Source organism: Capricornis sumatraensis, chromosome 5 (assembly GCF_032405125.1).
Source record: "Capricornis sumatraensis isolate serow.1 chromosome 5, serow.2, whole genome shotgun sequence".
Lineage (NCBI taxonomy): Eukaryota > Metazoa > Chordata > Mammalia > Artiodactyla > Bovidae > Capricornis > Capricornis sumatraensis.
In genome coordinates, this window is record NC_091073.1 from 48869869 (window position 1) to 48883696 (window position 13828).

Here is a 13828-nt window from a genome sequence, read left to right on the forward strand (position 1 = left end):
TTGAAAACTGTGGAAAAAAAGTTTGAAAAGTCAGGAATGCAGACATGTTTGGGGCAAAGTAGTGACATAGTAAGTGGCATGGAGACCAAGTGGAGGGCCCACTGTGGAGGCAGAAAGCACAGAGCTGGGCCTGGCAGGGCTGCCAGGAGGAAGGGAAGGCAAAGATGCTCGAGACAAAGAAGGAGCGGAGCACAGACGGGACTAGTTCACAGATTCACTTGGGTGGTTGTGGAAGGACAGCACAGTCACAAAACTGCCGGAGGGCAAAGGAGGAGGCTGCTGGTTTTGATTAAAGACAATGATGTACCTTATAAAGAGTTTTCATCATTTAGACATTTCTCCTACACTGTGTGATGGTCAAAGAGAGAGAAAGCAGAACTTTTTTTCTTATCTGGGTTTCTTCTCTTTTCAAATAGATTAAACAAAAGTCCACTGCAAGAGTCAGAAAGTTGAGCTTTATTATATTTAAAATTGTGTTTAAGTGCTTGAGATTTCACCTGAAAGCCCAATGTGAAGAAAACTACAGGTTTCTCGATGGCTTATTCCAAAAAGAAAAAAGAACCATATCAATTTTAGTAACATTTCTGTCCTTCACACAATCTAGATAGCTAGCACATTCACTTTTATCTCTAAAAACTATTTTCCCCACTGGGGAGTTAAGTATCATGAAATGATTTACTCCAAATACAATTATTTTCTTGTGCTTCATAAAATAAACAATGAAAGTGAAACTTGTTGAATATGTGCATCTGACTAGCTGCAGGAATTCCAAAGAGGATGATTTTGATCGAAAATAAATAACAGTTTTTGGCAAACTGAGTTTGATGAGGACAGTCTCTTCCTCCGCGTTTCTGAGACTTGTGATGCAAAGAGCTCCCGCCCTTTCCTGAGAACACAGAAAGCCTGACTCAGGCCGGCAGCTGGCCGCTCTTAAAGCAGCTCCAGCCCGGCACCCTTCCCTGCTGGGGTGAGTGAGCGCCACTGCAAAGATGAAGCTGGCGAACTGGTGCTGGCTGAGCTCAACTGTCCTTGCTACATATGGTTTTTTGGTTGTGGCAAACAATGAAACAGAAGAAATTAAAGATGAACCAGCCCAGAATGCCTGCCGGGTGAGACTAGAAAGCAGAGGGAGATGTGAGGAGGAAGGCGAATGTCCCTACCAGGTGAACCTGCCCCCGCTGACTATTCAGCTCCCCAAGCAGTTCAGCAGGATCGAGGAGGTGTTCAAAGAAGTTCAGAATCTCAAGGAAATTGTAAATAGCTTGAAGAAGACTTGCCAAGACTGCAAACTGCAGGCTGATGACAATCGAGACCCAGGAAGAAATGGATTGCTGTTACCAGGCGCAGGAGCCCCAGGAGAAACTGGGGACAGCAGAGTGAGAGAATTAGAGAGCGAGGTGAACAAACTGTCCTCTGACCTTAAGAATGCCAAGGAGGAGATCGATGTGCTTCAGGGTCGCCTGGAGAAGCTGAATCTTGTAAATATGAACAACATAGAACATTATGTTGATAGCAAAGTGGCAAACCTCACATTTGTTGTCAATAGTTTGGATGGCAAGTGTTCATCTAAGTGTCCCAGGCAAGAACAAATACAGTCACTCCCAGGTATGTATAATAATGTTTTCTTATCATTTGTTGATGAATGTTATATAACTCAATAGGATCTATAAACATTAACCTGAGAAATTATGTTAAATGAAGGGCAAATTAAAAGTTAAGCCTTTTATTCATCAAGGTAGTACAAGGGAAACTATTATCTTTCTAAATGTGACCACAGAAAAGAGATAGGACATAATTACAAAAAAAGTCATAATGAGTTCTGTATCCATTTTAAAGCACTTTTAAAGATCTTATTCGCTGACACCAGAGCTACACACAAACAGAAGTGGAGAGAAAGTCTTAATGTTTCAGTGACTTTAACTTACTTATCTGTTCACTGAAGTATCTGAAAACAATAGAGTTAAGGCAGTATTTGTGGTTGTACTCTGTTCATCGCAAATCAGTTTTTTTTGTAGTTGGGTGATTGCTCCTTATACAGCAACAAGAGACCTTTGAAAGATTTTAGCAAGTAATCTGCAATTAATCCCAAACATCTAGTGGAAATAGGAGATTTTATGGACCAGATAAAAATAGTTATATGGTTTCATGTGTGTGCAAAACTTTTTACTTTGAGACCTAGTGGCACAAAAACTATTTTATGCAGAGTTTTGGCATGCTACTAAGGAAAGGAATATCTTATTACTACTAGAATTCAAGCATATAGTAGTAGAAGCCATCCTCCCCATCCAGATTATTTGAATTAACTTTAATAAATACATGTTAAAGACCACAAACCTAACTACCCACTCTGTCCAAGAACTGCTGGCTGTGGCACTGGTTCTCCCAAACCCTGGTTTTCCACATGAGTTGCTGGGACCCTTGCTGATGGTCTTCTGAAAGCCGTCTCTGCATGAGTGTGACATTGAAGGGGTGTGGTGCCTGCAGCAGAGATCGCGTTCCTTTGAAAGAAGCACCTCATGCATGCTCCACTCCCAGGGAATCAACCAGTGAAGGTGTTTGGGAGTTTCAAGGACTACTGTTGCTAATACTCCCAGCAGCCTGTATCTAAACGGACCCTGCACATTGCAAGGCAGAGGTTCATGTCGTAGGTGGCATACCTGGGTGTGCATTAGATTCGTACTGCATGGCAAAGTGTAATGACAAGAAGATTCTGCTATTTTTCTACTAAAGTTTTGGGGAACTGTCTGAATATTCTGAGTTCTAAATACACATGAATAGATTATTTGTGGCTCATAGTGGCTTGTATTAATGTATTAAACTTGACTGATCTGGCAAGGATTTTTGTAAAAATTATTTTGGAGTAAATATCTCTAGTGGTTCCTACAGAGCCACATTATTTGATTATTATATTTATCCTGAATGTAATCGCCTATGGTTTCCTTCTAAAAACCAAACATGTGAAATGCTGAATATTTTCCTGGATAATAAATTCAGAATAAGAATATTCATATATTAGTGAAGTTTTTTTTTAATTTGAGCTTCTTTGTCAAGCAAGTAAGATAAATGGAAATGTTGATCAATGCTGTATTTTAGAATTTTAATAAATCATTTGGAATAATCTTGTAAAATGACCTGAAAGTGGAGTATATCAGCCTCTTCAGGTGAAAGGAAATAGAAGCCTGTGAGTCCTCTGCACGCATGGAATGCAATTCTAGGAGAGTTGGAATTATCTGAGTTTCAGGACTAAGGAATGAAGTGGTTACAAGGACAAGCTTTGCTCTGTCTTGTCTCTGCCATTTAAAGATCCTATGAAGTTGAGCAAACCACTGATCCTTTTTGAGCCTAAATATCCTTTTTACCAGCAGATTAGTAATACTACCTACATCATAAAGTTCACGTGCAGATCAACTGTAAAAATGTCACCAAGTCTTTGGCAGAATCTCTAAGACACAGGCAGAGCCCTCACTAAATATCATTAAATTACTAAAACTATCACTTTTATTTCTTGTTGTTATTAGTTGTTGATATTGTCAATATTATTAAACCAAGAGAGTGTTAGAGAACTTTGCCTGCTTTATAATATCAAGGTACTGTTCTGAGGCTTTAATAAGCATTTGCTAAACAGGTTCAAGTAATTTGCCGAGCAAGTTTTCATTGTCACCATTGATCGAATTATCAAACTGCTTTTGTGCATATCAAGAATTCTTTAGATGCTTAGTTTTTATTAACAAAATCCAATGCCTTTCTTTTTTCACTCCTTCAGTTCAGCAACATCTTATATATAAAGATTGCTCTGAATACTACACTATAGGCAAAAGAAGCAGTGAGCTCTATAGAGTTACACCAGATCCCAGAAACAGTAGCTTCGAAGTTTTCTGCGACATGGAGACCATGGCGGGAGGCTGGACAGTGCTGCAAGCACGTGTTGATGGAAGCACCAACTTCACCAGAACATGGCAAGACTACAAAGTAGGCTTTGGAAACCTCAGAAGAGAATTTTGGCTGGGGAACGATAAAATCCATCTTCTGACTAAGAGTAAGGACATGATTCTAAGAATAGATCTTGAAGACTTTAATGGTGTCAAACTCTATGCCTTGTATGATCACTTTTATGTGGCCAACGAGTTTCTCAAATACCGTCTACACGTTGGTAACTATAATGGCACAGCTGGAGATGCCTTACGTTTCAGTAAACATTACAACCACGACCTGAAGTTTTTCACCACCCCGGATAGAGACAATGATCGATACCCCTCTGGGAACTGTGGGCTCTACTACAGTTCAGGCTGGTGGTTTGACGCCTGTCTTTCTGCAAACTTGAATGGCAAATATTATCACCAAAAATACAGAGGTGTCCGAAATGGGATTTTCTGGGGTACCTGGCCTGGCATAAGTGAGGCACAACCTGGTGGTTACAAGTCCTCCTTCAAAGAAGTCAAAATGATGATCAGACCCAAGCACTTTAAGCCATAAATCACTAATGCTAATTCTTCTGGGTATTCATTACCCAATAAGGCAATTAATTCCTTCAGCACTTTGGAATATGTTTCAAACTCCTTTTCCATGGCTTAAAATTTATCTCTGAGCAATGGGTTCTTATGCCACATAGCATTTGAAATAAAACTGAAAAATATGCCTTTTAAAGAAGTTCTTTGTCACTATTCTGCTGTTATCCAAATAAACACTTGCAAGTAATTGGTAATATTAAGAATCACACATTAGACTTATAATTCTTTTAATTTCTCTTATTTAAAAAGTTTTATACTACTTATATTACTCACTCTAATTAAAAAATAATTGTTTTTTTCAGCAGGCTAGATTTTACACAAGTGACCTCTATTTTGACAGTGATTTAAACACATTTTTTCAGGCTATAATTACTTATTTGTCTCTAAATATCCTGTTCGGAGAAGGCAAGGCATCCCACTCCAGTACTCTTGCCTGGAAAATCCCATGGACGAAGGAGCCTGGTAGGCTGCAGTCCGTGGGGTCGCTAAGAGTCAGACACGACTGAGCGACTTCACTTTCACTTTTCACTTTCATGCATTGGAGAAGGAAATGGCCACCCACTCCAGTGTTCTTGCCTGGAGAATCCCAGGGACAGCGGAGCCCAATGGGCTGCTGTCTATGGGGTCGCACAGAGTCAGACACAACTGAAGCGACTTAGCAGCAACAGCAGCAAATACCCTGTTCCTCATTATGAGATAAATTTACTCAATTTATAGCATTTATGGCATTTTAGTTTCCAAGAAAGGAGAAATATATGTAATTAAACCTGCTCATGTACTATTTGTGAAATGTAAAATTTTATCATTGAAAATATTTTAAAATGTGATAGTATGATGTCCCTCCAAAAAGCATTCAGAAAATTAATTTAACCTTAAAGACTATGATTTAAAGGTAATTCTTTTATATTTTATAACTCTTTAGATGTTTGATCGTAAAAACTGCTTTAATATAAAAAATATCTTCCTTTGCTCTAATGCATAATAGTTTTTAATTTAAGACTGCTCACTGCTGTGCAAAACTACTGGTAAAATTCCTTTTGGAGAAGTAGGTGTGGCTAAGGAATGAAGCACTTATTTGGAGGCTATAACATTCTGAAAGCCAATTTTAGATCCAAAGCATTAATATTATTAAGTGATTCACTTTACACAAAGCTAAGTTTATATGATAAATAGGTAAATCTTCATATTTATAAAAAACTTGAATTTTAAATATATAGAAGAGTAGTTCAAATATATATTTCAACCCTAACTGGTGTATTGCTTACTTTGCTATTAGAAGATTCAAACACAGTTTTTTTTTTTTTAACAAAAGTAGCTAGAACGCTTATAATTCATTAATTCTAAAATGCATATTTAAAGGATTATAAAAATAATTTGTTAAATTTCTCTATTATAAAAAGGAATCATTTCAGAGAGAATAGCAGTATTCTACAGCATGTTTTAAAAATGCTCTAGAATAACATTTGGAAGAATATACAATACTGTATGTGAGTCATAGATATACAGTCAATCTTTAATTTTTAGTATCTTTGTCTACTAAGGTAGCCAAGTTTTCAAGATAAATTCACAAAAATGCAGCTTTACCCATTATTTGAAAATAATTGAGAATAGTATCATTAGGTAAGAAGTTAATTTTTCAAGTATTGCCTTTTTATAGATAATTTGAATCAAAAAGCAAGACATTCTTTTAAAAATATATAATGTACAAAGTTCAGGCAAACATAATGAAAAATTATATTATTAATAATTATTAAAATGCCAACGCAAGGGAAATGCAAATAGAATTAAGTGATTACCAATGTAAGATATCATTGTAGATTTCAACGACTTCATATCTCTCAATTGGATACTAAGTGTAAATGTTGTAACTAATTTATTCTTTACTTCTCTCTCTTTTCTGTTTTTTACAAAAAGGCTAAGATTTTGATATTATACAATATAGTATTTCAGATAAAGGCATTTTTACTTGCTATATGTAACTACTAACATGTATATAAATTTAGGCAAATTTCTGAGATGAAAAATAGATTCCTTAAAAAATACAGTTCTAAAAAAAAATAGCTTACATAGCAACTATCCACTGATTTTAATAGGATGCAGGTATCATTTCAGGAGAATTTGGCAAATAATTCATTAATCTACATAAATACTCAAAAACCTATCTTTCTACCTTATTCAAATAATCAAAATTTTATTTTCTATTATATATTTATGGCATCTTTCTAATAACAAATTCAATAACATAGAAATTCCTTTTTGAAGTCAGTTCAAGTCACTTATAAAATATATTTTAGATTTTTATAATTGTTAGCATATTGATGGGAATAGATCTATTTGAGAGAGTTTTTTGCCCTAGCAAAACTATTCACTAATAAAATGAGCTAATGTTCACAAATATAGATTGACTACTAACAAATATTTTAGAGTCTTGTCTTGGTTCCATTTTAATGACTAATATTTGTTATCTGAGGTAACAAATTATTTCTGAGCTTTATCATACTTTGAAAATATTGACTAAGATTAGGTCTTTCGAAGTTCCAAATGTAATTGGTTCACTAATCACTGAGAAAAAAAATCAAATTTTTCTGATAAGTAGTAATGCTTCAAATGAAATGATGACACATTTATCCAATAAATAAAGAGCTTAAATATACAAGACAAAAGAAATCTGAGTAACAAATTTGCTGCTCCTTATTTTTGAATGTCTACCCAAGGAAAGGGTAGAAGGTTTACAGGTAAAAAGTGATGAATAATAGTGTCATGATAAGCCTTTGTTTAGAATTCTTATTTTCCTTTATGTATAAAAGGAAATGTTTTTATGTTTATATAAAACATAAAAATAGGTTCATGTTTTATGTCTCTTAAAAACATTGTAAAATAAAAGATTTAATCATCACATCTATTTATTTCTTCAATTTGGAAACATTAAGTACTATTGTTTGTAAAATAATTTCTATATATTTACTCTTAGTTGAAAAGTTGCATAATGTTTACCTAATTAGACAATACCTTTGACTCACTGACGACTTTAATGAGAACTATTTCATTAACGGGACGACAGGGGCAAATACAGGAACACCATTATCTTATTTTCCTTGAGTACTGTTGACACATTTGAAATGTGGAAGTTTTGGTTTCATTTTTGTGGCATTTAACCCTATCTCCTTTTTTTTTCCATCATTCATGTTGCTGCTCTGGGTTAGCCCTCAACATCCTCTTAGGATAATGCTCCTAAGTGTGATCTGTGCCCTCAGTTTGAATCTATTACAACCTGTCCTCCATATCACTGCCAGAGGAATGATTCAAAAGTACAATCCCTGGTGGTCCAGTGGTTAAGATGCATGTTCCCAATGCAGGGGGCACAGGTTTGATCTCTGGTTGGGGAATTAAGATCCAGCATGCTGACCAGTGCAGCAAAAAAAAAAAAAAAAAATATATATATATATATATATATAAATTCAGATCATGTTATTTTCCCGCTTAAAACCTTTTAACAACTCCTTTTTTTAAACAATAAAATTCAGCAAATAAGCTCCTTCATTAACTGAATTCTGCCTCTCCTTTCTGCCACTATTCACACTCCTGCAATACTGAATGCCTTGTTCTAGAATAAACCTTGTTCTCTCATATTTTCATTACTTTGTGTTGTTGTTCCCTTGGTCTAGGTAGAATGCCATCCTTAACCCCGGCTGAGTTTTGTTTTATTATCCATGGGACTCAGAAGCCAGAATTAAGTTTGAATTTCAACTCCATTATTTGCAAGCTCTGTGAGCACAAGCAAAATCACCTAATCTAATTTTTTTTGGTTCCTTCAATTATAAAATAAGAGTTACAGTAGAATCTGACAGAGTTATTGAGAGGATTAAATGAGATAGTGTATATAAAGCACCTAGAATATACATCTGTATTATCATCATTATCATCTTTCTAAATAATTATCTTTTCTGGGCAATCTTCTCTGATGACATCAAGGGGAGGGCGGGGGTTGGTGCCTCTTTCTATTGGTTTTATACTATCCTGTACATTCCTTATTATCCATTACATTATTCAATAATCATCTACATTCTACCCTGAAATCAATCTGTTTGACTAAGATGTAAAGGAAACTTGAGACAGGAGTGTTATTACTCAAAGTGGCTCATGAATATGTTACAACAGATGCGGAGCTATAGTCAAAAGAAGCCAGAGTTATAGATGCGGAAGGAGGGGTGGCATCAAATCTGAGCATTTAGGAGACTGTGAATACAGGTTAGCAGTGATTACCTTCAGGGGAGGATATGGCAAGACAGGATCAGATATACTACAGGGTTGGGTACTTAAAACAATGGCAAACTTTTAGAAGGGGTTCTGGGAACATGCTTCTGGGTATATTATCATGCTGAGAAGGATAGTTTTACCAGGCCAATGATTGTTCTACCTGGCTGAGTTCCTAAAGAAAAAAAGTATTTTACATACTTGTATTGCAATTTTGAAATTAATTTTAATCATAAAAAATGCACGAATGCTTTAATTTCTTAAACAATCATCACTTAGACTAAAGACTCCTTTGCAAATGACCTTCAGTTCCAACCCCCTCCCTCTCTCCAGAGGTAACAAGCAGAGACGGCTAAATCTAGACTTGAATTTCATTCTGCACATTGCCAAATGGTAATGTTTATTGAATGATAGCTTTGCCAGGTTTCTTTTGTTTATTGATTGGGACGAGTAGAAAGTAAGAATAGAAGTGAGGGAGGGAAATGGGGTGTGCTTGGGGAACTCAGAGTCCCCTGAATTCCTGAATGTGACTGAGCCTCCATTGCTCCTTGAAGCAGTTCCGCCCCCACATTTAATAAGGTTTTTCTTGCTAAAGGCACTGTTGCTTTCTTTCCTGAGGGAATAACCTTTCAAAAAATTTTTATATAATTGTTAGATGTTACTTTCCCTTTACAGTCATTACAGAATATTGGCCATATTCCCTGTGTTGTACAATACATCCTTCAGCCTACCTTATACCCAATAGTTTTTACCTTTCAGTCTTCCACCCCTATATTGCCCCTTTTCCTTCCCCAGTGGTAATGACGGGTGTGTTCTCTATGTCTGTGAGTCTGCTTTTTGCTATATTCACCAGTTTGTTGTATTTTCTAAATGCCTCATATAGGTGATATCATGAAGTATTTGTCTTTCGCTGTCTGACATTTTTCACTTGGCATAATACCTTCCAAGTCCATGTTTCTGAAAATGGCAAATTTTCATTTTAATGGCTGAACAGTATTCTATTGTATTTCTATACCACACATTTCTTTATCCATTCATCTATTGATGGATACTTAGGTTTCTTCCATATCTTGGCAATTGTAAATAATGTTGCTATGAACATTGGGGTTCATTTATCTTGACAGCTACATGTAAATGAATGAAATTAGAACATTCTCTAACACCATATGGAAAATTACACTCAAAATGTATTAAAGACCTAAATGTAAGACCATACACTTGTAGAGGAAAACATAGGCAGGATACGCTTTGACAAAAGTTGCAGCAATTTTTTTTGAATGTGTCTCCTGAAGTAACGAAAATAAAAGCAAAAATAAGCAAATGGGACCTAATTAAACTTAACTTTTACACAGCAAAGGAAACCATCAGCAAGATGAAAAGACAACCTACTGAATGAGAGAAAATATTTGCAAATGATATGACCAAATAGGGCTTAATATCCAACATATATAAACAGTTTATACAACTCAAAAAAAAAAAAAAAACCAAAACCCACTAACAGCCCAGTTGAAAAATGGGCAGAAAATGAATAGACACTTTTCCAAAGAGGAAATACAGATGGCCAACAGGCACATGAAAAGATGCTCAATTTTGCTAATCATCAGGAAAATACAAATCAAAACCACAATGAGATATCACCTCATACCTGTCAGAATGACAACCATTAATAAAAACACACACAAATAACGAATGTTGGCAAGGATGTAGAGAAAAGGGAAATCTTATGTACTATTGGTGGGAATATAAATTGATGCAGCCAAATAGACCTACCATATGACCCAGCAATTCTACTCCTGGGTATATAGCTGATAAAAGCAAAAACACAAATTCTGAAGGAGTGATGTTAATCCTCCTTTAGGCTCTTCCATCTCACTCCTCAGCATCTCCAGATCTATAACCAAGGTAAGACATGCCCTCCTGAGAATTATAAAGTCAAATTGCCAGAGAAGCTTTTATACAACCTGGCTAATTTATATCAGCAGAAATTTGGGGAACACACATAAAGATTGATTTTGAGGTTGTTTGACCAAGAAAGAAAGAAAAAAGTACCAGAATTTCATATGTGACTGAATCCATTGACAGAGGTATATTTACCAGAAACTCTGTTTTCAGTAGGCTAGTTTGAGCAGATGTATTTGGTTCTAATTGTTTGATTAGTTAAAACAAACCTTGATTCAATAGCAGCTAATACTAACTGACGTTGAGAAGTCAAAAATGTCTTGGAAATAAAAAACTTATGAAGAGAGAAATGTTGGAGTGGATTTTTGTAATTCATTTTTAAAGTATTTATTGAGTGTCTACCATGTGCTAGACAGTCTTCATGGAAGACAAAGATATATCAATGACTAAAACAGACAAAATTCCTGTGGCTCAGACAGTAAAGAATCTGCCTGAAATGCAAAAGACCTGGGTTTGATCCCTGGTTTGGGAAGATCCCCTGGAAGAGGGAATGACAACCCACTCCAGTATTCTTGCCTGGAGAATTCCATGGACAGAGGAGCCCAGTGGGCTCCAGCCTGTGGGGTCACAAAGAATCGGACACAACTGAGTGACTAACAGTATATTTGGGGAGTTTATATTTAATCAGAGGAGATGAATAAACAATATATGATAATTGCCATGAAAAATCAAGCAGGGCAAGAGAGATGAGGAGTTTCAGAGGGACGGTGTTGTTTTATATAGGGAGGTCTGAGGAGACCTCCTTGAGGAAGTGACATTTGATCAGAGACATAAAAGATAAGGGAGAACAAGCCAGACAGACAACTGGGAGAAGTAGGTTCCAAGCAAAGAGAACATCAGGTAGAAAAGCGCTTGGTGTATTTTAGAGTCAGCAAGGAGCCTGGAAAAACAGGCAGTCTGCGGAGGGGTGGGCTTAGGAGATGAGATCAGAGAGAACTGGGGGAATTGGGCTTAAATAAGAAATGCGGGTGGGGGCTGCCAACTCATGCGACTCATGATAAGGATTTTGGCTTTTGAGTAGATAAGAGCCATAAAGGTTTTGATTCCAGGAGGCAGATGATCTCATCCAGTTTTAAAAGGGTCACTCTTACAGCTGGACTTCCCTGGTGGCTCAGCTGGTAAAGAATCCACCTGCAGTGCTGGAGACCCCAGTTCAATTCCTGGGTCAGGAAGATCTGCTGGAGAAGGGATAGGATACCCACTCCAGTATTCCTGGGCTTCCCTGGTGGCTCAGCTGGTGAAGAATCTGCCTGCAATGTGGGAGACCTGGGTTCGATCCCTCCATTGGGAAGATCCCCTAGAGAAGGGAACAGCTACCACTCCAGTATCCTGGCCTGGAGAATTCCACGGACTGTATAGTCCATGGGGTCGCAAAGAGACAGACACGGTTGAGTGACTTTCACTTTCTTTCTTGTAGCTGAGGGAAGAGTACAGTTAGGAGAGAAGAGTGAAGCATGAACACCAGCTTGATGGTGTTTGTAATAAACTTGGAGAGTGATGGGGTAAAGGTGTGGACAGTGGAAAGATTTAGAGGTATCATAGAAAACTACAGTATTTTAGTCTGAGCAATTGAAGTAGAGAGCTGCTGTTAACTGAGATGGGGAAGACTGCTGGGGGACCCTGTCTGGAAAGTGTATGTGGGGGTGGTAGGGGAGGGGACGGGGATCAGCAGTTTTGAATATCTTAAGTTCAGATCTATAACACATTCAAGTGGATGGCATTTGGATGTTAGTGTGATGTTCAGGGAAGATACGCAGGTTGCCAAAATCTAGCTGGTAACGAATCCTTGGGACTAGATGAAGTAACATAATAAACAGATGCACGTGAAGTGAAGACTTTCAGAGAAGAAGCTGGAGATAAGGAGCAACCAACACAGTTCATCCCATCCAATCACCCTGTAAATGTGTCATTTGTGAAGTCCCAGGGTAGCTTCCTTATGAAGAGGGCAGAGATTTATTCCTGGTGGAACAGATACTTTCTCTGGATTATTGGAGATTTGGATGTGCTTTTTCTTGCTTCTATCAGCCACACTGTTGTTGGCTTACTGGATGTCTTAGAAGCCATTCTTTTACTGTGGATTTCTACAAGTGGTTGCTTTTGACTTGAGCAGTCATTTCACAGCGAAGGGAGGAGGAATACCATACTGAGATCTTCCACAGTGCGTCATCCAGGAGACGCCACCTTCTGAGGGTGGAGGGTTGTCATTCATGCAGGATATGGTATATATGTGTGTGTGTACACATGTGTATGTAGCCCAAGAAATATGACCTAGGCTACAGACTAAAAAACATTCTTTGTTGATAGTGTAATGCCCAAGTTTGAGGAATCATGTATGGACATTTTAAATCATTAGGGCACTAGTTTGCTATGATTATAAACCTTTAGTTAAGAGGAGACTTAGTTTTACTCCTTTTTGAGACGTTAGTGATCTTAAAACTTGTTTTTTTTTTCACAAATATTTTCTGGTAGTTTTCCAAGTCAGATGTAACCTAAATCTTGTATTTCTAATAGCTTTCAAAGGGCTTACAATGGAATGGTTATCAGTGAATGTGACTGGAAGTTTCCGCTTAGGTTGGGTCCAGCAGCAGATAGAGGGTCAGGAAGACCCCCTGGAGAAGGAAATGGCAGCCCACTCCAGTATTCTTGCCTGAAGAATCCCCATGGACAGAGGAGCCTGGCGGGCTCTAGTGCATGGGGTCACAGAGAGTCGGACATGACTGAGCAACTCAGCAGCAGCAGCAGCTGCGGATAGCAATGAGTGTAGGTCTCTGCCTGTGGGGAGGTTCCCCTTGGGGTGCGTAGATGCATGCACACATGCACACCCCACATGCACATATGTGATATACGTGCAGGCTTACATACGGAATTGGTGACATGCATGCTATAACACACAAGGAAGCCTGTCCATTGAAATAAACTAGATATGCAGCTCTTACATGTAATCCAAAGTCAATACAACAAAAATCACAATGGGCCAATAGCTAACTTATATAACATAGCTCATTTTATATAAACACATACAAATAGATTGCCATAAAATTGAGCTTTAGGCAGTTTCTTTAAATCCTTGAAAATGCTCTCGGTGCTGCTGGTATTCCTTGAGCTGC

At 37.4% G+C, this 13828-nt stretch overlaps 2 protein-coding genes across 2 annotated transcripts in view; one reads left to right on the forward strand and one right to left on the reverse strand.

The window, feature by feature from the left end:
- Positions 1 to 13828, reverse strand: part of CCDC146 (coiled-coil domain containing 146) — a 116783-nt gene that overhangs the window by 83658 nt on the left and 19297 nt on the right. The gene's annotated exons all lie outside the window — the stretch shown is intronic.
- On the forward strand, positions 982 to 4571 carry FGL2 (fibrinogen like 2). The gene is made up of 2 exons (XM_068973225.1): positions 982 to 1605; positions 3764 to 4571. The coding sequence occupies exons 1-2, from the start codon at positions 990 to 992 to the stop codon at positions 4471 to 4473; spliced, it is 1326 nt and encodes a 441-aa protein (XP_068829326.1). The 5' UTR covers positions 982 to 989; the 3' UTR covers positions 4474 to 4571.

Excerpts from the sequence above, each read along its gene's own strand:
- FGL2 (XM_068973225.1), top strand. The coding sequence starts at position 990 with ATGAAGCTGGCGAACTGGTGCTGGCTGAGCTCAACTGTCCTTGCTACA. Across the intron at positions 1,606-3,763 it reads ACAAATACAGTCACTCCCAG|TTCAGCAACATCTTATATAT; the intron begins GTATGTATAATA and ends TCACTCCTTCAG.